The sequence below is a fragment of the Bombus impatiens genome, unplaced genomic scaffold (assembly GCF_000188095.3).
Source record: "Bombus impatiens unplaced genomic scaffold, BIMP_2.2 scf_0216, whole genome shotgun sequence".
Lineage (NCBI taxonomy): Eukaryota > Metazoa > Arthropoda > Insecta > Hymenoptera > Apidae > Bombus > Bombus impatiens.
This window is the reverse complement of record NT_176635.1, coordinates 751,250-774,580: the sequence shown is the minus strand read 5'-3', so window position 1 is coordinate 774,580 and position 23,331 is coordinate 751,250. Positions and strand designations below refer to the sequence as shown.

At 33.8% G+C, this 23,331-nt stretch overlaps 3 protein-coding genes across 12 annotated transcripts; 2 read left to right on the top strand and 1 right to left on the bottom strand.

The window, feature by feature from the left end:
• Nucleotides 1-23: 23 nt before the first annotated feature.
• On the top strand, nt 24-3,083 carry LOC100744607 (TAF5-like RNA polymerase II p300/CBP-associated factor-associated factor 65 kDa subunit 5L). 4 transcript variants are annotated; one of them, XM_003487973.4, is made up of 10 exons: nt 24-480; nt 582-739; nt 844-1,183; nt 1,297-1,529; nt 1,645-1,827; nt 1,921-2,073; nt 2,128-2,275; nt 2,406-2,574; nt 2,648-2,831; nt 2,909-3,083. In XM_003487973.4, the coding sequence occupies exons 1-10, from the start codon at nt 412-414 to the stop codon at nt 3,039-3,041; spliced, it is 1,770 nt and encodes a 589-aa protein (XP_003488021.1). In that variant the 5' UTR covers nt 24-411; the 3' UTR covers nt 3,042-3,083. The 4 variants fall into 4 exon arrangements, with proteins under 4 accessions (XP_003488021.1, XP_012238785.1, XP_024222101.1 ...); XM_012383362.3 differs by having other exon boundaries at nt 396-484; XM_024366333.2 differs by lacking the exon at nt 24-480 and having other exon boundaries at nt 631-739; nt 844-852; nt 936-1,183.
• On the bottom strand, nt 3,074-13,189 carry LOC100743065 (lymphoid-restricted membrane protein). 5 transcript variants are annotated; one of them, XM_012383359.3, is made up of 13 exons: nt 12,900-13,189; nt 8,989-9,812; nt 7,356-7,554; nt 6,903-7,255; nt 5,680-5,879; nt 5,257-5,284; nt 5,020-5,160; nt 4,503-4,732; nt 4,196-4,307; nt 4,006-4,068; nt 3,804-3,910; nt 3,480-3,707; nt 3,074-3,322 (listed from the first exon to the last, which is right to left on the bottom strand). In XM_012383359.3, exons 2-13 carry the CDS (start codon nt 9,553-9,555, stop codon nt 3,196-3,198), a joined length of 2,355 nt encoding a protein of 784 aa, XP_012238782.1. In that variant the 5' UTR covers nt 9,556-9,812; nt 12,900-13,189; the 3' UTR covers nt 3,074-3,195. The 5 variants fall into 5 exon arrangements, with proteins under 5 accessions (XP_012238782.1, XP_012238784.1, XP_012238783.1 ...); XM_012383361.3 differs by having other exon boundaries at nt 3,834-3,910; XM_012383360.3 differs by having other exon boundaries at nt 3,480-3,710; nt 3,834-3,910; nt 12,900-13,188.
• LOC100744484 (serine protease snake) lies at nt 4,652-23,301 on the top strand. Of its 3 annotated transcripts, none has more exons than XM_024366337.2 (5): nt 4,652-4,751; nt 17,753-17,953; nt 20,144-20,385; nt 20,918-21,219; nt 21,639-23,301. In XM_024366337.2, the coding sequence occupies exons 2-5, from the start codon at nt 17,770-17,772 to the stop codon at nt 22,027-22,029; spliced, it is 1,119 nt and encodes a 372-aa protein (XP_024222105.1). In that variant the 5' UTR covers nt 4,652-4,751; nt 17,753-17,769; the 3' UTR covers nt 22,030-23,301. The 3 variants fall into 3 exon arrangements, with proteins under 3 accessions (XP_024222105.1, XP_003488020.1, XP_033175666.1); XM_003487972.4 differs by lacking the exon at nt 4,652-4,751 and adding an exon at nt 16,481-16,711; XM_033319775.1 differs by lacking the exon at nt 4,652-4,751 and adding an exon at nt 17,598-17,617.
• Nucleotides 23,302-23,331: the final 30 nt, after the last annotated feature.

Below are 23,331 nucleotides of genomic sequence, written 5' to 3'. Positions count from 1 at the left end.
ATAATTCAAGCATGAGAAGTACTTTTCTAGGGGAAAGATATGTTTTTGACTTTCAGAATGACTGGCGAGCGGCAATTATTTGTTTATAGATCTATATGTTATAAATAAGGTTGAATAAAGTATGAAAGTTTAAGAGGAATTAGTAATGAAAACAATATGCCGAACATTACTAATTGAATGTTTATTCAAGTTTTAATTCACTTCATTAATGGAAACATACATAATAATAGCAGTTATTCAAACTCGATGTCTGTTCTGTTAATTGTTGACAAAATATGAATATTATTTGCATTCAATTGGTCTTTTAAGTAATTGTTAAAACTACGTACTTTCAATGATTTTTATTATTTGACGTTTTTCTTATGGTTAAATATTTTCATTTGAACATAACCAACGTATAATCTCAAAAAGATGAAACGTTTAAAGAGTGAATTAATTAATGCTACAATTGAATCATATTTAAAACGACGTCATTATCAGGCAGGTTACGTTCTTATTTTTACTAAAAAAATGTTTTTTGAAGTTGAATTACAACTATTAAATTGACATAACCTCTTGTTATTTTCAAATATCTATTATAGACTAGCGACATTTTTTGTAAAGGCAATCAAATACATTGCCGAACAAGTGATGAAATGACTCTGAATGCAACTGCTGCTTCTGCCACTTCCCAAGATAATTCAATCATTTTTAGTGCCATTAGCATTGATGTTACTGCTGCAGACCAAGCGTATCAACGGTATATCTCTTTAAATTTTTGTTATATCTGTTTCAGTATATTAAATTAATTATATATAATCTTTACTGAGAGATTTCATTTTTAAAATATATTTTTTTCTCTAGGTTGAAGATGTGGGTAAATATTGTACTCGATGATAAATTAAAAATGGAATTAAAAGGGCTTCTATACCCTGTATTTTGTCACTTGTATTTAGAGATGCTACATACTGGTAACAGGCAAGCAGCAATTCAATTTCTAAAATCACATCAAAATGAATTCAACAGTGAAACAGAGAAAGATTTTTTAGAAGAACTATCCAGTGTATTTTCAGTACAAGATATTGAATTAAGACCTTTAGTTAATTCATTTAGAACTAGAAAATATAAAGTGGATATGTCAGATGTTGCTCACTTATGTCTTCAACAATTTCTCTCAAAACATGGTCATATAATATTAATGCAGGTAATATTATAAAAAATGTTATATATTGATTACAAAATAATTATTTATTTATTTTATTTTTTGTTATATATATAATATAAAATATAATAATTTAATAATTATTTTATTTTTAGATAATAAACACTCATGTAACAATAATTAAGAAAATGGATGTGCCTGAAACAGACACAGAAGGATGTGAAGATGTAAGTATACGTTCTGAGGTGGGGATTAATGGATATGTAGAACAACCATCAGGTACTGGAGCTGACCGTGAAATGAGAGAATTACAAGAGGCTATAAGATTAATTCGAAATAATGCTCATCAACCTCTACGAATATTTGCAGTAAATAATGCTGTTGAAAAGTAATTACATATATAGGAATTTATTTATCTAAAAAATTAATTTCGTTGAAGGTCAATGTAGTAATAATTAGAAAATTGCAGAAGTCATATAAAATTTATTTATTTATCTTTATAGTGCAAGTAGTGGTGCCATTCCACCCAATATGGATAAATTAGCAGTAGGATTTAGTACTACAGAGATTAGGCTGTGGGGTATAAATGAAACAGTATTAATTAAGCCAAAGTATGAAGAACCTTCCTTCACATTTGCCTCTGATATTCCATTTTTACATAAATTTTACGATACGTCAGATGAAATGTAAGTTCCTATAATTTCAAAATCTTTTTAAATTTCAGTGTATTAAGTACATAGAACAATATAATATTATACAATTTTGTATTTCATCTTAAGGATTGAAGGAGGGGCAGTGATACTTAGAGGACATACCGATATTGTACATGATTTAAGGTTTATTCCAGAATCGGATATATTACTTTCTGTATCTAGTGATAAAGATATGAGGGCATGGAGACTTAATGATTACACATGTGCCGCAATTTATAGGTACGTATTTAAATTGACTATGATACACTAAAACTAAAATGTAATTTGTTACAGTGGTCATAATTATCCTATATGGTGTATGGATCTTAGTGTATTTAATCTATATGTAGCAACTGGTTCTCATGACAGAACTGCCAAATTATGGTCTTTAGATAGGATATTTCCATTACGTATATTTGCCGGTCACTTTTTAGATATAAATGTATGTATTTCAAATATATAAAAAAAATATTCCCTTTTATATATTCAAGGATTCATATACTTAAAAAAAATATGTAAAAAATAAATTTAAAATTTGCATTAATTTTGTTATATATTATATTATTTTGTAGTGTGTCAAATTTCACCCAAACGCTCGATATTTAGCGACTGGGTCTGCTGATAAGACTGTGAGATTATGGGATAAGGACGACGGAAATTTATTAAGGGTATATATAGGCGCGCAGTCAACGATTTATAGTTTAGCTTTTAGTCCAGATGGGAAATATTTGGCAGCTGCAGGTAAGACAGTTTATAATAATATTTCGTAAAATAATATGTATTTTGTAATTTATTAATTGAGACTTTATTCTAGGCGATGACAAATCTATTTCTATTTGGGATTTATCAACTAACGCATTGTTAACCGAACTTAAAGGCCATGAAGACACGATTATGAATTTAGACTGGAGTTGTGATGGTCAATACATTGCCAGTGGAAGTTTGGATGGCACTATTCGTTTATGGCCTACACATGATCATGTTAAAATTGTTAATAGGTAATTTTCAATACTACAAATTGAAAAGATATTTATTTTTAATATTGAAACTATATTTTAATTGTACTGTTTTACAGCAATTCATCAAGTCTAGTACCTGAAACAGAATCACCACAAATATTCTCAACTTATTGCTCGAGCATCCTTTCTTTACGTTATTACAATAAAAATAATTCGCTCGTGTGCATTGGAACAGTGGACAATTTGTAATATACGGAAAGAAAAGAATATTAAATACGATATATTTGTAAATCCCGTCTTTTATTATTCCTTGTAAGTGTTATTACACGGGGAAATATATATTTAATACTGCAACACCATAACACAAAAACGCTAAATCTTACTATTAAAACCATTTAATATATTATGTAACAAATGTTGAAGTAATTTGTTTGGCATAAAATCCGAGAAAAAAGATAAATGTAAACCACAATATCGACCGCCATGTTTCGATATTTCTAGTTATTCGTAAAGGCTCAGTTGTTCGTATACTGAAAACAAAACGTTTAACAAACGTTAAGTATTTTTTGAAAAGTCCGCTTTCTTATATTTCATTATAATTTTAGATATTTAATATGAACTAATAATACGTTTCTGTATTTATTTTTTATTTAATTATATACCATTTCTTATTAAATGGGTAATTACCATGATTTTATCTGCTTTTCAACAGTTTTAGTTACACTTGATTCCAAGAAAGAATTTTGTTTGATAATTGATCGATCTTTATCCCTTGTATTACTGGCTATGTTACAATTCATACTACTAATGTTATTACTTTGGTCGTTTCTTAAGAGATTGTTATTTTCTTCAATGGAATTTCTCCGCGGCTCAGTGTGCTCAAAAATGTCACGTAATTCCACGACACTATTTGTGCTGCTAAAATATGGAAACATCATTTCATTTATTTTTCTTATCGTTTTAAATATATTTTATTATTGTTAGTCAGCGGAATAAGAAAATAGTACAAACTCCGTTCGGTTTAATTTTTCGTTTTCCCACCTCTGCGTTTCGAAGCATAACGATGGCCGTCTTAAGTTAACTCTTCCGGAAACAGAGTTACGTTGCCTAGGAGTTTCCTGAATTTAAAAAAAGAAAAAATTTCTCTATTTAACTGTAGCTTTTTCTTGTAATTTTTACATAGAAGATATAATAGTATGACGAAAAGTATTGCCTTTATGTCCTGTGCATTCAAGGGTCGCGAAATTGTAGCGATGCTCGCTCTTCTCCTAGTCATCTGTAAATAAAATTAGTTAAAAAAGAATTAATTAATAGCGAACATATTCTGTTGATAAATCTACAATTTCGCGCATATACCAGCGCAATATATTGTATCTTGTCTAATACATTACTAATTTTCAAACCATTGTTCGATTATTGCAGGGTAATCCATTTCTGTATCTAAGTTTAGGTAAATCATCTCCCACCTCTCCAGTAGTTTCTTCTATCATGATATTGTTCTTCAACAATATTTGTCTGAAAAATTATAATTTCTAAATATTATTAAATCGCCTTGAAAAGAAAGAAGATTATTTTTTATGGCAGATAATTTCTGACAATTAATTACGATTATATTTTATTTTTCAGCATGGGAAGAATATCAATTTAATTTACGAATATTGCGAGAAACACAATGAGATAAATAAACAAAAGGAAGTTTTGAGGAATTACTTGACTTCTGCGATATCTGCTGCCAGATTTTCGCATCTGGATCGCAATAACTGCAAATACTTGTCACCTATGAAGATTGCTCGAGAGATTCTATGCTCCTGGTACACTGCTCCGAGTGTTTCAGCGGCGCAAGAAACTCTATGGGCCGAGCGTGCTATCATGTCTAACTGATGACGGACGTTTTCTATTTTGTCTATCGACTCCTGATCCGTGCAAAGTGGACACAGACCCTTTAACGGAAAATAACAGGTAAATAATAATAATAATAATAATGATTAATAGTCTCTGAACATATAAAATTCTTTCAAAAATTGTAAAACGGTTTCAATATTAACGCTTTCTGAGTTTTTATGAATTGGCTGTATTAATTTATTGCAATGACAAGTTAGTTTTTTCAAAAATATATATATTTATATATTTTTATAATTGGTATAATTGATATTTGGGAAAATTGACAAGAGATCGATTCATGAACAACAGCGATGAGCGATGGAAGAAGGTAATAAATTATATTTACGTTTATATCTTCTTGCATCTTTTGAATTTCATTCATAAAGTTTCGTTCCGATTGATCTCGTTGACGAAGCGACAATGCCATCCTCCTATGCAGAGTGATCCTATCCGTACTAAGTCCTATCGAAAATGCAATATATTTGCGCTGAAATTAAGAAAGCGGATCGATATTTACACAGAATAAAACTAAATGTACACTCGTTAATTTCGTAATGTTACGTATATCTGATAACATATTAACCTCGAGCTCGTTCTCTGGTATATTTTCCCTGTAACAAACAAAGAGGAAAAAGAGATAGAATTAATTCAGATCTGAAAATGCATATACGCTATCGTTCAACGAAAACAGTCGGGTACTCGCGCTTATCTTGGACCGAATGCAATCGAGTCAGAAAATCATTGATGAAAGGATTTCTAATGATTTGATCTTTTTTTCAAGACGAGTCCCATATTCAAGTAAATAGAATATTCAATATTTGATAATTTCATATTCAATGAAAGAACTATTTTAGTTGCATGTAATTGGTTGACGAGATAGTGGATTTTAAAATTGCATCCACGTGAAAAAGATGAAATGTGACGTACGTATGTTTCCCCTGTGGTTTTCGCATAGAGGATATACACTGGAATAAATTAAAAAGATAGTACTTTGACTCGTGTGTACCTGTATACACTGTCTATATCATTGGAGCACGATAACCCCATGATTTGTAACCTAGTGTCGTTGAAGCTAGGAAAAGCTGGAAATTCCTTTTGTTCTTCATCGAGCGATTCCTCTTCTTTGACGCATCTGCAACGACGTTTCGTACGATGGTATCGTTCGCAGTCGCCTTCCGACAGAGATCTCCTTGCGGCAAAAAGTTTCTAGTGGCAAACGATATCAAACGATACACACACATATATTCGCGAAGAATATCATTTCGTTTCTTAAACCGATACCGAGTTTTCAGCGTTTTTCGGCTTCTCTATAAATATCTCAATGCGCGAAATCGAAAGGGAATTTCAGTAAAAGCGTCCGTACGCTTTATTTCGAATTTCCCGAACTGTTATATGTGCTTCGCGTTTTGCTTCTAGAACAAATATTATTTTTCCTATCGAACGGAATAGATCGCCAGATGTAATGCGACCATGTGGTACAGCTACGACTCAAGGTACATACATACACAATATTTCAAACGTCTGGCAATGCCGAAGGTCTCCATCGCAAATGCCAGCGCAGTTTATCAATTTTTCTTCCTTTTTTCTCGCAGATTAGATTATATTCTAAGATCGGAACCGTCTAGCGGTAAATCATTCATTTCGCAGAAATAACTACGAGCATGTTTAATACGTTTCGAGAGATAATTGAGAATAATGTTCGATCTACCTACATTGCACGTATATACATTGTAAGTACATACATTGTAAGTATTTGCATGTGAAGTAAATGCCTTTGTTTTCCTACAAAATGACTTTTTATCAGTTTCTGCATCGTATTTTCATAGTATCGAACCTTTATAATTACATAACAGGATCTAAACACATATTCTGTGATTATACATATTTCGTGTAACCACCGTACGCATTAGGACACCTATTCGTTATATTTATTGAAAACTTAACTTTATGTCATTCATTATTTTACGCTATAAAATCAATTAATTACTACATTACAATTATAGCATAAAATAAATAAATTATACAAATGTATAACAAGATGAGAATAAAATTAAAACGACAAATCTATGACAAAGTAACCAGAAAATAGAAATGACGACGGCGCTCAATTCATCAGCAGGTGTCTTAATGCTTGTCACCAGTGATATACGTTTCGATATTTTTACGGAAAACAAGTATATTTTCTATAGGAATAAAAAGAACAAATGATATTTTAAAAGGATTACCAACTTGTCGCTCCACTCGTTCCAGACAAAGTTCCTCAACATCCTCCGCCACTTTTTGATCATGGATTTCCCTTAAGTTGAGTTTCCTGAAGGGTTCACCCATCGAGATAGACGACAAGGTTTGCGACAACGGGCTGTTACTTTTCGATCGTGACCTCTCATTCTTCGTCTCGTTTCGCGTACATATCGTGGCGTGCACGGTCCGTTCGATCGAATCGTCCTCGCTATCGGAACCCATCGAGCTATCCTCGTGACTCGACATTTCGGCATCGACTGATGTATATTTCCCAAGACGACGGGCACCCGACGCGTTCACAAACGAGCGGGGATACTCCGAATCTTTGATCTTAACCAGATCTGCGAATCAGAGAGAAATAGATCTCCAACAATATACATCTTATTGTATTTTTAGGTTTTTTAACTTGATCGAGCTGTGTATAGACTTTCTGCGATTTACCGGTGCACGTGATGGCTCGCGAACATGCTGAACGCGTTTGCGGTGAATTTCCATGTTGCGGCTCGGCCGTTCCATTGGCAGCAGAGCTGTTCGTTTCGGCGTTTCCAACTTTTTCTTTGGCGAATGATCGAATAGTATTGGTTAGGTCGGGTGACGAATTGGTTTGGCGCGAATTGATCACGGCACTTTCGTCGGCGACCTGTGATCGAAAGACAACAATCATTAAGAGTAAGAAGATTATTTTTAACTCTTAACGGTCCACTGGTGGGTTCTAACTTTAGACTAGACTCGGTTTAGCTGTCTGATAAATCATGTAATATATATAACATAGTTCTGTGGAATACACGATGATGCTGGAAATTGGGCCAAGGTTTTGTTCCTTTTCCTTCTTTTTCTCGGTTTCTAGATGATATGTGAAAGCGATACAATTTTGGAATTCTGCACACGTTGCGTTATAACCCTTAGCCACAGATCATTCGTAAGGAATTTTTATTCCATTGCTATAATATGATAATATGTAAGAGTTTTAGAAGATTTAACGTTCGAGCATTTTCAATTGTATAAAATCAACAAACAAATATGTATGATCAAATAAAATAGTTATATCAGGAAACCATCGCGCACAAGTATTTAAAAGAGGATTCATTTCCGAATGAGTTCGTTCTTCATTGCGACCGGAATAATCCTAAGAAAAATATTTTCGATGCAGTAGATTCAGCGAAGTTCTACGAAATTAATTCGACTCGCAAATCGTATCAGAGAATCAGTTTGCCATGAAAACAGTCCGACTGAAATATCCTCCAAGAGAAAATACCAACAGGAACCATTAAGAGTTAAATCGGGAGACTCATAACAATCACGGTCCTTATTAAGTTTTCCAATATTTTAGATAATAACGCTTTCTTCTATATTCTATTTACTCATTGTAATATATCGAACAAAAATTAACTCGTCAAATGGATTGTCTTTTAACCGGACATATATCTAACGTTGCTCTACGTTAAATGTTTTCTTCGAAAAAGTTAAAAATCTTTTTTGTCGAATAAATTCGAAGCCCGCAGTAGGGTCGATTTCAAATCGAATGCAAATACGAATTCGACGCGTTTTATACGTTTTATCTTAAACATAAAATCAAACATATACAGGGTGGTTGGTAACTGGTGGTACAAGCGGAAAGGGGGTGATTCCACGCGAAAAAAGAAGTCGAAAGCATAGAATAAAAATTTAAGATTTAAAAAATTTTAAAAATTAAAAAAATAACGTCAATCGAGGCAACGATCTACTGTGAGATCCGTTATAACGAGACGTGATAAAGTGTACCTAATAAAGTTACCGAGCGAAAATTCAAAGTCGATTTTCTCGAAACCAAAGCCTCAAACGAAAAATTTTTATTCTATACTTTTTCGCGTAGAATCACCCCCTTTTCGCCTGTACCACCAGTTACCAATCATCCTGTATAAAGAAGTACTAGATAAAGATATTATTAAGACTGAAAGATTACGATCTGAACGACGAGCTAGTCTCGTCTACCCCAGTTAATAGATCGAAGACGTTGAGATATTCTTTCGCTTTTATAAAGAAAGATAAACATAGCCAAGGATCGTTTTTGTTACGAGTTTTTGTTACAGCTTACTTTGTACTCGTAATTCCCATTGTTATTCAACTTATAGTGTTTCCCGATTGACGTCTCGGTAATCGTGGCGTAATTATCGACGATCGTGTCCTCTAGAACCTGAGGTAGCTTGAACCCTATCGGAGATAATGATCCAGCTTTCGAAACTTGCCCGTTATTCGACGAGGGCTTTTCGCTGAGCCGACTCAGCGAGGAGCAGCTCAAAAACTTCCCGTTCTCGTTCAATGAACGATAATCATCGACGAAGTGTCTTTCCTGCAAGCTCGCTTGTTGATCGATCTGACCATTCTTCGAATCGGCGTCCTCTCGAGTTCTTTCGATTTGTACGGACGGGCTGCTTGACGTTCTTCGAAAATCCAGCGTCTGTTTCTCCTTCCCTTGATCGACCTGCGCGATCACGTCGAACGATCGACAAAATACAGACAATTTTCGTTTTGGAATTTTCGATAAATCAGTGTCGTTCAATGTCATATAATTTGTCGCTTTTGTAGAGGTTTGTTGCTTCTGATCTGCGCCCACTTCTTGTGATCGAGGCTGTTTCTCATTATCACTCGTGGATTCGTCCATTTGATGGTTTTTAATTTCCACGGGTTGTTTTAACGGCTCTTCACCGTGATATCGCTATTCCTTTTGGACGTTTCACTTCTTTCTTATCTATTTAAATCACAATTCTATCACAATATTTGTATATTGCAATTAGATTAATGGATTCTTATGTGAATATCTTTGTGGAGATTCGTTTCACGAACAAGATATTCAGCAAATTGTTGCGATTATTTGTCACGATTACGATGAATTTAGTGGAATTCGATAATGTGAATTCACTGAAAAGAAATTACAGAATCAGATGCGTTGCCGCAATGTTGGGTTTTTAATGAGTTAAGTCTAAAGATCGTATTAGCCATTAAACCTCGATCAAGCACAGATATATCGTTACTATTATTATTATTTAAATTATAAAGAAAGATATGAACACATACACGCATACACACACATTGGAATATTTTCGAATTATCTTACAATTAGAATAATCTATCTGCATTGTAGAACCATGAGAAATCAGCATACGCAAGAGACGCGGTTATGGTATGATATTCAATTCCCAGCGCGGGCAAGTTCGCGAAACACCCACGGAAAGTTGTAACATAGTTAACAGCACCGTGCTAAGGAGATTATTGCGTAATACCGAGCGGCGTATCAATGTCAACGAGTAAAGAGTGTAGCGACCCGCGCGTCAAATGAACCAGAACATTTTAATCAACGAGGATGGGAACGCGCGGTCCGTTTTACAGTTGCCTTTTCCTCCTGCCGATATAAACAGTTTGCATACATTAGGCCTGTACGTTAATTAGGACCGTCACCGATTTATCCAATTTAGCGCGGCGATCATACCATTGAAGGAATAAATTGGCTTGTCCTTGCCACTGGATGGTCTAATGTTAAACCTGCGCGTTAAACATCCACATGTGCCCGCAACTTCTACGCGTTAGCGTAATTAAGACATACGTACGTACGTGTGTATGTAGCTCGCCGATTTAGACCGCTGTTCAAAAGTATTTCGCATATTTGTTCATTTCTGACGGGATACGTTTTAATTGCAAAGAAGGATCGAGTACCTTAATTACAAAATTAATATTGTCTAATTTGTATTAATATTGTATTAATATTGTATTGAATATTGTCTTCAAAATTTATGTACAATAACAAAGTTTGTCAGATCTTACAGAATTATCTTGGTACTTGACAAAGTTTCGATTCTTTAATCTTTGAATTAGGAGTCGCAACTGATAGACATACCGTTGATATTGATACAATCAACGATGCGAATAAAAGAATTGTATGTTGGTAAATGAGGATTTCATTTCCGTTATTGATAATTCATCGTTATGACATTGGAAAAGTGATTTTAAACAGACTAGTGAATATGCAATGAAATACTGGCGCCTCTAACGATAAGAATCAAACAAGTTACGGATTTTTCAAGAAGATTTATAACAAAACAAATTTGAGAAATTTCTTTACTCCCGGACTGTCTATTAGTTGCAAGATACAGATAAAATAAAAAAATTCTTCTAAGCTTATAAAAGGACCATGACCGTTAATATGCAAGCAGCGATACTTAAAAAATTGGACGAAACTCAATAGATATATTGAATATTAATATACTGTTGGGCAATTTTTAAACGTATCATTACAGTTTACTGTTTGTTAATTCTACAAGCTATTTATTTATGTGCCGTGCTTCGAATCAACTAAAATATCTGGGTACTCGCGTGCAGTAATCTATATAGTTCAACAAGTCTTAATTGCAATTGCAAATGTCCATCGTGAATGCACGCGTGCGACACAATATTAGCCATCAGCTACTATTTGCTTAGAAACCACTCCGTTTGACATCGATATATTTGTCGAAAACTTTAACGGATGAGTTGTATATAAGTTGCGTTCGATCTTCCTAGAACTTCGTAGATGTAAACTGCCAGATATAAGTATCAAAACACCTATTCGTTACATTGGTTGGACAACTCCGACAAATATTTTTATTATTTCATTCAATATCATAGAAAAGATCTGTGATTATTATATCGTACTTATATTACGATATAAATAAATTAGAAAGCGATGCGAATGAGATCATAGCGATGCAAGTGAAATTATAATTAATAAAATAGCTAGAAAATAAAACGTTTAAATTATATCAAATGTAAATGTCTTAATACGTACAGTTCGTAGTGTTAACGATATTTTCTATCAAAAATCTAATTCTTTTAATATTACTGGTTAGACTGTCCATCGTTTATGGTTGATTTAAGTTAATCAGATTACGTCACTTTTCATATTTATTACTGTAGTATTACCTAAGTACAAGGTACAAGTTCGCTCTAGCTTGACCGTGATACTGAGATGGAGAAAAGATCCAATTATATATAATAACATTAAATATTTCTACGATTTCACGCGCGCGGAAATTAGTCACGCGTCGTGTGCATCGTCGTGAGAATTTGGATAGGAGACAGTAGCTAGGACAAACAATTTTTACATAGTCAAAAGAATACTTGAAAATGTATATCATTCCGTCCGAGTTATTTAATTGAACGAGATTTTGCGTAACTTTCACCAGTACCGATTTATCTGATCCGAGGGGCGCGGGAAACTCCGTATTCTTTCCACTTGCCTTCGACGAGAATCGCGTTCACAAGATATTGAGAGTAAAAGTATACTAAACTACATTTCTTCTGAATGCGAGCTTACAGCCTTACTTTACCCCGATAAACTGTATTAATGAAAACAAAACGGAAAAATTAAATTTAGCAATTTTAACTGAGATAACATTACGAAATTATTTATTGCATCGAGTATTTTGCGCTCGTATCTATTTTAGACAGCGGATTACTCGGTTTGGTGAATATCGAAGTTAGCTTCTTAGTAGCTTTGTAGCTGGTTTACTTTCCCATTTTCCAAGATGCACCGTTCGCTTAAAAATCACAAGACGGATATTACGTTTGCTTACGAATAATTCATATTGTAAAAATTCATTTACAATTTTATATTTTGTACGCTATTAATACGCCGAAGATTTGATCGAAAAGAGCATGCGATTCAAGATTTGCAAGCAAATATCAAAATACCATTCGTAACAGGAAATGTCCACAGACTTTGAAGACTTTGTTTTCTTATCTCTCAAGTAAAGCCGCGTTATACAAGCTGTTGCGAAATAACGACTAATTATTTTTAATCGAATAACGCGAAATGAAGATGCTACATAGGGAATAATAAACTTCGGATTCTTTTAGTTTCAAAATTTAGTTTTAATTGGATGGGACATTTTTATCAAACAGGTCGGCGTAATGGCAGAATACGTGGAACAGCGGTTAATAAAACGCATCATTATAAAATAAAGCTTCTCTTACCTAATGTTGCGATTTTAAACGACTTGGAGATTCACGTGTTCCTGAGTCTGAGCGCGTCGTTTATTCGCGTGTCCCTCATAGAGAAAAATGGTGACGGAAATCAGGTTTTGCGTGCTTCGTGTCGTTCATTCTCGTTTAAATCAGCAACAACAGGGTCATAGATGTGAAATAGAGTAATAAAAGCTGAAAACAAGCAACGGAATACGACTGGCACGAACGCCGCAGCCACACTGAATGCGAACGCGTGTAAAACTGTTCTCTTTCTCGCTCTACCATCCTCTCTCCGACAGGCTCTATCCTCGCCTTTCGAACTTCTTCCCTCTTTTTCCCCCTTTATACCGGTTTTTGTCTCTTTTTCTCACCTCTTCCACTGCCGTTTTCCTCCTTCGTATCTCTTTCGCGTTTTCATACTTTTTTCATCCGGATTCAAATGTTTTCGAAACGTATTCGGTAGGTATATGTGCATTATTGTACACGCGTACATTATAACACGCGTCTAGACGCAGCCGGGGAATCACAAACGATATCTGTTCGAGCATTCTGGTAATTTGTATGAAGCATAAATCGCCTCTGACACGCTTACAGTAGTAGTGTTAGTTTTTTTTATTGCTTATTGAAGATGTAGGAAGTATTAATGCCATCATCTCGTTTCATAAGTACTGGCGTTTATTATTTTATACTTTGAATTTACTCTATTTTATTCTAACATAGAATCAGACAGTGATCAGTGAAATTTACGATCGATAATAATTGGGAACACTGCAAATAGAGTAATTAGGATAGAAATGGTGAACATTAATGAATCAGAAGGCAATTCTATTTTATTTTTGTTTTGTTCTATAATTGCGATAGTCGCATGCATTAACCCAATATTAGATAACTTATGTAAAGTAGTATAATTGGGAATTACTGCGTGTTTCTAAATATAGACAGATTTCCATACATTTCGATTACATACTACAGTATGCTATAAAAAATACAAAATTTCATACGACAGAGAATATCAAAGCTGGTAACTGGATATTTTCCATCGAAATGTTAACAACTTTTTAACGCGAAACAAATCTTCCTTTTGTCCTGGATATCGGTTTTCAGTTATTCATTAATTTCGTTTTTGATCTGCTCGATTATGGATCCCTTTCATTCATTCAGCTGCATATACGTTTTATCATCGTTGCGCGCTATATGCTAGTAATTTATAAAGAGACGACGCTCATTTGTTAATACGAGAAAATCGTTCGTCTTTCCAATCGTTATGAATGCAGTGGCTGATATTTATGGGTTCTATGACGTACGTGTAGAATTTATTCAGAAATTTTCTTGAAAAATCAACATGAGGCCATAAAGATCAGGATAATTGTAACATTAACGCGAATTTCTTATAAGGAAACAAAGTGGAGAAACTAAGTTGCAACTTCATCGTGATACACGTACGATTATGATTTTTAATACGATCTCAAGGAAACACGGTTATTTTTATGCGAGTGCATTTCATGGAAGGTATTCAGGCCAATGTCGTACATGTGTGAACCCCCAAGTTCTATTTTTATGGGAAACCCTGCGAGTAAATATCCGTGTAATTTCGCGGTTTTCTGTTTGATGTAAACGAACGTGAATAAGTTTACCAGGAAATAAAATCTAGGTGACTGAATAAGGAACAAACTACCAATGCAAGCCATTGCATATATAATTTCTATGTATCGTTGATGACTAATAATATATCATAGATCTGATTCTCACGGGTTTAATATCGAGGAAAAAAGAAAATTCGGATAAGAAGCAGGAAAACTTGTCTGAAATTCTTCATTTACGTATACGAGCTTTTGTTACAGAAATAAATGCTTATCATTCACGGTCATCCAACGATGACCCAACTTTGCATTCTGCGTGCGGATTTCTCATTTTTTCGTTCCTTTTATTTTCTCGATAAAACATAGTTTACCGAGTATATTTTAATTTGACACGAACAAAATTGTTCAGCCTTCGGTTTATTTAGAGTCGAATATAAATATATATAATCTTAGGTATATAAGTGAGTCATTAAGAAATTATTTCGAATTCAGAATATATAAAAGATTCCCGTTTATATTTCAAAAATGATATTTTAAAGAATTTTAACTAATATTATATAGCTGTATAACGGTTTATTTGTTTTATCGTTTTGTTTAACTTATTCTTATACCTTTTGGTAAGTAAACATTTCTCAGATATCGCTTTTGGAATATAAAGTGCAAAATTTATGCGAAAAACTTTCACACACCACTGTAAACGTTAAGTCTCGATGCAACAAATATATTATTATTATTAGTTTCTTTATACAGAAACTATTATTTTTTCGGTAAAATGTACTTCACGGAATATACAGGGTGATTGGTAACTGGTGGTACAAGCGGAAAGGGGCTGATTCTAGGCGAAAAAAGAAGTTGAAAATATAAAATAAAAGTTTTTTTAAATTTTTTTTTTAATTTTTTTATCGAGACAACGATCTACAATGAGATCCGTTATAACGTACCGCGTGCGTACCGAGCAAAAATTCAAAGTCGATTTTCTCGAAAACAAAGCCTCAAACGAAACATTTTTATCCTATATTTTCGACTTCTTTTTTCGCGTAGAATCACCCCTTTTCCGCTTGTACCATCAGTTACCAACCACTCTGTATTTCGTTTTGACTGGAACAAAATCATTCAGCTGTAGGTGAATTAAATTTTCATTATAAATGAACGCAATTTTTATTATCTAATACAATAAGTATTATCTAATAATAATAAGTATCATCATGTAGCATTCGAAACTTTGGACGCTATATAAACTTTTGAACGATATGGAAGCGAACGATGAGGTATCATTCAGGTAGCTTTGTGACAGAGGTGCTTGAACCAACGACAAAGAGAAGTGTCGCGTTATTGTCATGTTTATACAATAACTATGCTTTTCAAACGTAAAGAAATAATATTTTGTTCGATGGCTGCGTCAAAATCTATTGTAAGTGTCCATTAGTTTTCACTGACTTAATATTATGTAAGAATTTTTATCTTAACTGCGATCAATTGTTGCGTGATCGTTAACTGTACTCCAATTATCGTAATTAACAGTACGTCAAGAATCATCGTTAAATTAATGTCAACTACGTATTATCGACGTGTCTTCTCAAATAACCATCAATCTCGATCTTAATATACTTTCGTCATGACATAATTCCAAATAGGTCTCTGCCTGCAAGATCGCTTTATCTTTGTAGCAAATAACATCGTCCCGAGGTAATTGGCAATTTGTTGTTACGGCGTCATTGAGGAATCATTGAATTTTGAAGGAAAAGCAATATTAAATTAGATATTAACAAATATAAAGCAATATTAAAATAAAGAATCGTAAATTACCGTGTGCAACGTTAATTACATTGTTCAAGTCCGGTTCGCGACGTCCATAAAGAGGCATCTAACATTCAATACGTAATACGTTAATCGCTGTACATCGCATCGCAACATTGCCGTCTATTCATCATTGATTTTTTAATTTTGTCATTTTCTCCATTCCTGTTCTTCCCACCAGGAAGACCAAAACATATGGGCGTGAATCTTTCTTCGAGTCTTTCCCTTCTATCTGATTCATGGCATCACTCGTGCTTGCTTGATCATCAGTTTAGTCTTGAACTGTACGCCACGCGGATTGGTTTATCGGCATCGTTTGTTTCACTTCTCATCGCCGTGTCAGTTTTGTGTACGTTATTACAGAAATGTGCAGCATCGTTCGATCGAATGCCTTGTTCCTGCTACTCCTCGTCTTAGCGTCCGTGAGCAAAGAAGAACTCTATGGTAAATAAAATATCTATTCCGTGTTCGTGTGTAACTTATGTCTGTGTCTGTGTTTTTTCTCTTTTCGTCGTAATCGTGTTCACGTCGAACGATTTAAAAATTCAAGATCATTTCGCTTCAAAAAGTGTTTAAAACTGCGATCACGAAAGACGGTAGAGTTGTTATGTTTCCGCCCACTCAACTCGGGTTTTCTAGAGAGAGAAAAAGAAAAAAAGGAATATTTCTACGGTTTGAACTCTTCAACTCTGTCTTCGTCACGACCGGAATTATGATGTACCGTGGTTGAACCCAATAAAAAGTATATCGTCGTATTACGAACACGAACATAGTGATCTACGCGAATTTTGTATTGCACGACGCGAACGAAATGCGTATTTATTTTACAGCGACACACGAAAGTGTTTGGACCCTTATTATATCACATTTTTCTAAATCGACTAGATATCATGATTATTATGGCAAACTTTGAAAGCAATTCGAAAATGTACATAAAAGAAAGCATAACATACAAGACGTTTATCGCACACGTGTAATTAGCGTTAAAAGCGATACCATTATGCCTATCGGTAAAATGGACAATTCACTGTTTAAACAATTTCGTGATCTTTGCGAAATGTATGCTTGCAATAAATATATCGTAGCTTTCATATCAATTTTCAGGTTTGCTTCAAACTTTACTAGCGTTATCGCGATAGTCGTATCGTGTCGCGCATTATACAAAACCTTTTGCATAACGTAGATAATATATACAGATAAACGTTCTATGACACGCGTTCAAATAATTTCGCGAGCAACTGCACTTGCTTATTGCAGAAACGTTTTGTGTACTCTTATGACGTCACTCTTATGTATTGTAAAGTCAAGCCTTCTTTAACTGGCAACTTTGCACCGATCATGTGGAGTAACGTTTGTATTAAATTGTTTGCGTGAAGAGGCCGAGTTAAATACAAACTTGAAATTCAGCCTCGTTAACAAGACTAACAGGATGTTACGCGATGAGTAAAAGCAATATTACCTCTGGTTTCTCTTTGTTCTTCGCAGAAGGAAGCCATTGCACGATGGAACAAGGTAATCCAGGTGTATGTAGGCAATTGTCCGACTGTCCCTTCAGGATGCAAGAAGTAATGGAAGGTAGAAGACATACGACTTCTTTGGGAAGATGTGGATTCGTTAAGAACATCGAGATCGTTTGTTGTCCCATAAATATCACGAGGAAGATATCACCTCGTCCAGCTGATATTGGTATGGCTCTTTGGATAATGTAATTTTCTATGATTAAAATACTTTGCGCGTAATTACTCTTTCTACAAAGCATGTAGTTTCTTCGGGGCTATACAGATTTTTGTATTAAAAGTTAACTTCCTCCATAGTTTCCACAAATTAAAGATTCTATCACTCGTAATTAAAGGTCCTGTTACACCATTGCTCCTTTAAACCTGTTAATTTGTATCGTAAATAACGAGTCCGTTTTTGAAACTTCCACGTATTTATATCATAATCGAACTATAAAACCTATTTCGACGTAGCAAATTGATCTTATTAACACTAGTTTTCGATAATTTCTTTTCATTAAAAATCTGCGTAGGAAGTTTACACTTCGCAGATATTTTTAAAGATCTAGGAAGATCGGAAGATTCACAATCTGAAAGTAATTTATGACACAATTATGTTAGTCGGATGGTATTAAAAGTTTACGCGCGTACAATACAGATACAATCGCTTGCATGTGTGAAAAGTACGCGTATATAGTAGATCGGAGTCTGTAGAACATCATCAATGATCGAGCGTATGGAAATATCAGAATCAGTTGTACTAGGAGTATAATATAATTCTAGTAGTTAAAAAGAAGTGAGTTGTCTGAAAAGTAACGATAAAAAGAACTGTTATAAAAAGATAATGACACAACTTAGTCTCATGTACCTTTTTAATATTCTGGAATATTCATAAGAATAGCGAAAATGCACGTATAAACGAAATAGTAAGATAGGACTTGGTAATATCGATTTGGTTCGAAGCATATTGAATTTGAAAAAAAATTATCTCTCTACGAAAAACAAAAAACTTGATTGATTATATTTTTCCTGTATGGTCTACGTACGTTAATGTGATAAGAAACAAAGCATGCTATGTTTTATGTCGTATTGAGAAACAATTTTCCTTATTCCAAAAGATTAGATAATAATACTTATTGAAAGAAAGAAAAACGGTAAAAAGAGCAGTTTAGTTTTTGTTTTGTTAATTATAAAACCAGCGTAAAAATTCTGTTCGAAGTTTTCATCTTACTACGCAAATATTTAACTCAGCATACTGTATAATGAAATAATAACAATAACTTGTCTAAGTTTAATTATTCAATTTCGCATACTTCTAGTCTTTTGTCACGTTGTATTCTTGTACCTCGTATCTGTATAAGAATTGAAAATTTCAGAATAGTTTTATATTTACGAGATGCGGTGTACGTAATTTATTGTTATGGATTTTATAAAATAATAGTATGAAATTTTAATTACGTAGAACGAGAGGCGAGGAATAGATTATAATACAAATTTACTATCTTAACATATCAAATTGCATGTATTTTATCTGAATCTGAAATGAAACACGAAATGCATAAAGATACGTCAGAAAGAAATTTCTTGATAAAATATCACGATCATATGCGTATAAATCACCTACTACGAAGTTGATTTGCATACTCTATTTAAAATTTAAATGGTTAACCTTCCTTTTGGTCCAGGATTTATGCGCAATGCGTAAAATTAAGTACACGTACTACCAAAAAGAATACGTACCTTCATTTTGGAAATTTTCTTTTTCTTACAACCATTGTTAAAGTCATATTAATCTTCTCAAAACGTATTTTACCGGATTTATTACCACGGCACTCTTGCATAATGCAACTAACATTGTTAACCCATTTAAAATTTCAATAATGATATTGAGATCTATTGAAAATGACAACGTGAGTTCGCGCTTGCCATCCATATGCAGATGCGCAAGTTACAATAAATAATAACTAGAATAGTTATAGTTCTAGATACAATCGATAGATTTCAGATATTCTTTTGTTTCTATCCCTAGTCCATGTAAGAAAGTGCAATAAAGAGTTTTCGGCTCAGAACGCTGTGATAGATTTATCCAAAGAATAAAATAATAACTATTGTGATCCTACCTCTAAATACAGAAATAACAAGATCAATAATAATACCGTGTCACAAGTTACAAGTTGCCAAGTATTATCCAGTTACAAATAGATTAATATATTTGATGATAAAACGAATGAAATTTTACAAGTAAATTAGAGAAGTTATAATTCTGTATTAATCTGTGATTTGACTTGTAATAAATTATTGCGCAAGAGGATTAAAAAAATTTTTATCGAAAGTTCGATCGCTTTGTATCATTTGTTATGGTAATGCATTTAATTTTTAGCTTGCCAAGAATATAATGAGCAGAGCTCGCAATTGTACGATCTATCGTTTCACATATACGGCGGAGTTGAGGCTAAACCTGGAGAATTTCCATATGCAGTCGCTTTAGGATATGTAAACAAGGACCTTTCCGAAAATCCAGCACCTATCACTTACGAATGCGGAGGTAGCTTGATCTCTATTGAACACGTGTTAACAGCAGCACACTGTGTGAATAATATAAACGAAAAAGTTCCAGTCGAAGTGAGTATTTTTGTATGATTTTTTTGAAAAATAATAAAAACCTGTACTTCTTTATCTATCTTCGTTCTTCTTGTACGACTTTGTTACTGTTTGTTAATATACGATGTCGTGTGATTTAAAATTTACATATCATGTATCTGTCTATTTTTTTTAAACATTATTTCGTTTACTACTTTAACGTTTTATGTCGTTGCATTGTTGTGAAATAAGTTAATGCGAGTCCATCAGAACGAGAAATTGAAATCAACCGCGCTTTTTCCCTTCATGATCAGAGAAAGATTCGACGATATATGGTTAAAGAATATTTTAAGTTGCACGTATATTACCATCGATTACGTTTATTTTGTTTCTCGAACAGCAAAATTTAATGTAATTCGCGCAATGTTTCTGTATATGCTCTGTAACAAGTAACTTCCCTACGACGTATGTAAAAATTTCTCTTGAAAGAAAGAAGGATAAGATTATTATCTTACGAATTAACATTAGATAACGTTAACGGATTTCTTTAATGAACTTTTACTCATTGTCCCAGGTACGAGTAGGAAACGAAAGCATAGTAAATATCGCGGCAAACGTGCAGCGAATCCCGATAAGCGACATAATATCTCATCCGAAGTATAAACGCAGTGTGAATTATAACGATGTTGCCATTCTGAAGTTGAAAACAAAGGTACTACTTTCCAGTGCGGTCTATCCTGTCTGCCTTCAAACGCAATTCTTAAATACATTGAGCATGACACCAAAAATGTCTTTAATAGTGATTGGTTGGGGTGCCACAGACTTTAGCAGTTTGGAGTCAAACTCCATCAATTTGAGGAGGACACCCGCTCTTAGGTATCATAAATTTATTATTTTAACCGTAACCGTAATTTTTAGAATTTCGATATTTTATCGAGCCATAAAATTTAATGTTGTTTCTAAAGTTTTCCGCTTCGATGTTGTTTCTTTTAAAATGACGTTTTTACATATTCGCATTTTGAATCGTTGATGAAACCTGTGGGAAATGTGACGCAGCTAAGTTTAAAGCGTCTTCTCCCGTTCGTCGCCGTAATTTAAATTTCGTTGCTAAATTATTTTATTATATATTTTATTATAAATTATATATATATTATTAATTATTTTATTACTATTATTATTATTATTGCATCATGAGTCATATAATTTCTAAAATTCAGATTATAATTCTCTAGGGTGCTAAAAGATCTTCAGCCCGAGAGAAGCACTAAAATGTTTTAACTCGTTCGAAATTACAGACTCGTGGATAGAGAAGAATGTACTAAAGACTACGTAGGATTTCCAAAATTACCCAATGGCATCGACGACAGCATGATTTGCGCTGTAGACACGAATCTAACGAGGGGAGCAGACGCCTGTCTAGGAGATAGCGGAGGTCCACTCTTACTATTCAGCCAGCAAGGCGTTAAAGTAGTTGGAATTACGGCTTTCGGACAAGCTTGTGGTGGCTCCAAACCCGGCGTCTATACGGCTATATATCCTTATTTAGATTGGATCGAGGAGCAGGTGTGGATAAGAAACAACGAGAATAACAAAGCCGTCGTGAAGGCTCCGAGTAACAAGAGTGAACCTGTCATGAACCTGTCGTTTATTAATCCTATCTTTAACATCACGTACACGTCCCAGTGAGACATGGCTTATACGTGTTACACATACCTGGAGGATATTCGCATAATAGAATTGGATTATGTTACAGAGACAACGGTGTATATCATCAGTTCCATTTTTCCGATTTTCCATCCAATTTAATCGTGCATGATACCTTAGATGATCCGCTCTATCTGCTGCGTCATATCCGATGCAATCGTATTTTTTTATCGTTAGAAAATTTCTTATTGTTACGTGCGATTTTTTTGTAACATTTGCGTTTACGTTAAAGATTACCTCAAAAGGTTAAAATTCCTCTTTTCGGATTGAAAATACAGCGAGATTCATAGGTGGAAAATTAAAGGGTTAATAAATTGTATAGTGATTCGTAAACGAAATTTAGTAACTGAATAGTCTACAAAATATCGAAACTTTTTAGTAGAAAAGTTGGTAATTGAAGACCGCAGGGCAAGAACACGAGCTAAGTTACGTTTCCCGTTTCTTAAGCAAACAGTTTTAAAGTCGTAAATTAATCTCATGTTATCAAAATCGTCTTTGAACTTGATTTTGAAGCTAATTTTACGGATAACTTAAATCAGTGTCGTAATATCAAATTATTGAAAGTAATTCAAATATTGCTTACCTTGAATCATACCTCTCTCTGGTAAAGAAATTTGTCAATTATATTTTCAAGCCTCAAAGATGAACTTTAATTAAGTGTCCGAACCCCTAAATTTTTAGTATATCCAATGTGTGTCATCGAGAAGGAAAGAACGATAGGGAGTAAACATTAACAAAACCCTCTTTTATTTATTCACATTCTGTACAAATGTTATTTTACATAATGTCGATAATATCTACCGGACCAGCTCGGATTATTGGCCGGTAATTATGTGATAAGCGTCGATTTGAATACTCTTCGAAGTGAAGTACAGTTATTAAAACCGAGCTTAGGCAATCTTGGAATAAAGTAGAAACCGTTGTTGGCGGATAAACGTAAGATGTATTGATTGTATGCTTTTTGTAAAAAATGCAAACAAAGAAAAAATGCTTTCTAAACGAAATAAAAATATTTTAGACGAATACTGTGAACGGTTAAATACGTCTAACAAGGGCCTCGTATCTTTAAAGTCGTTACTCTTTAAGATATCCAGATGCAAAGAAATATACCAGCACCAAGATTCAAAGCGATTCCATGTAATCTAAGTTTACGATATAAGTTTCCACATTTTCCTCCAAGTGATTAATACATTAAGGACCAAGCGAAATGTAGGATTATTACAAAGCATAAATAAAGATTGTTTTATCAAGGTACAATGGCGTGTGAAGATGTTTGAATATTTA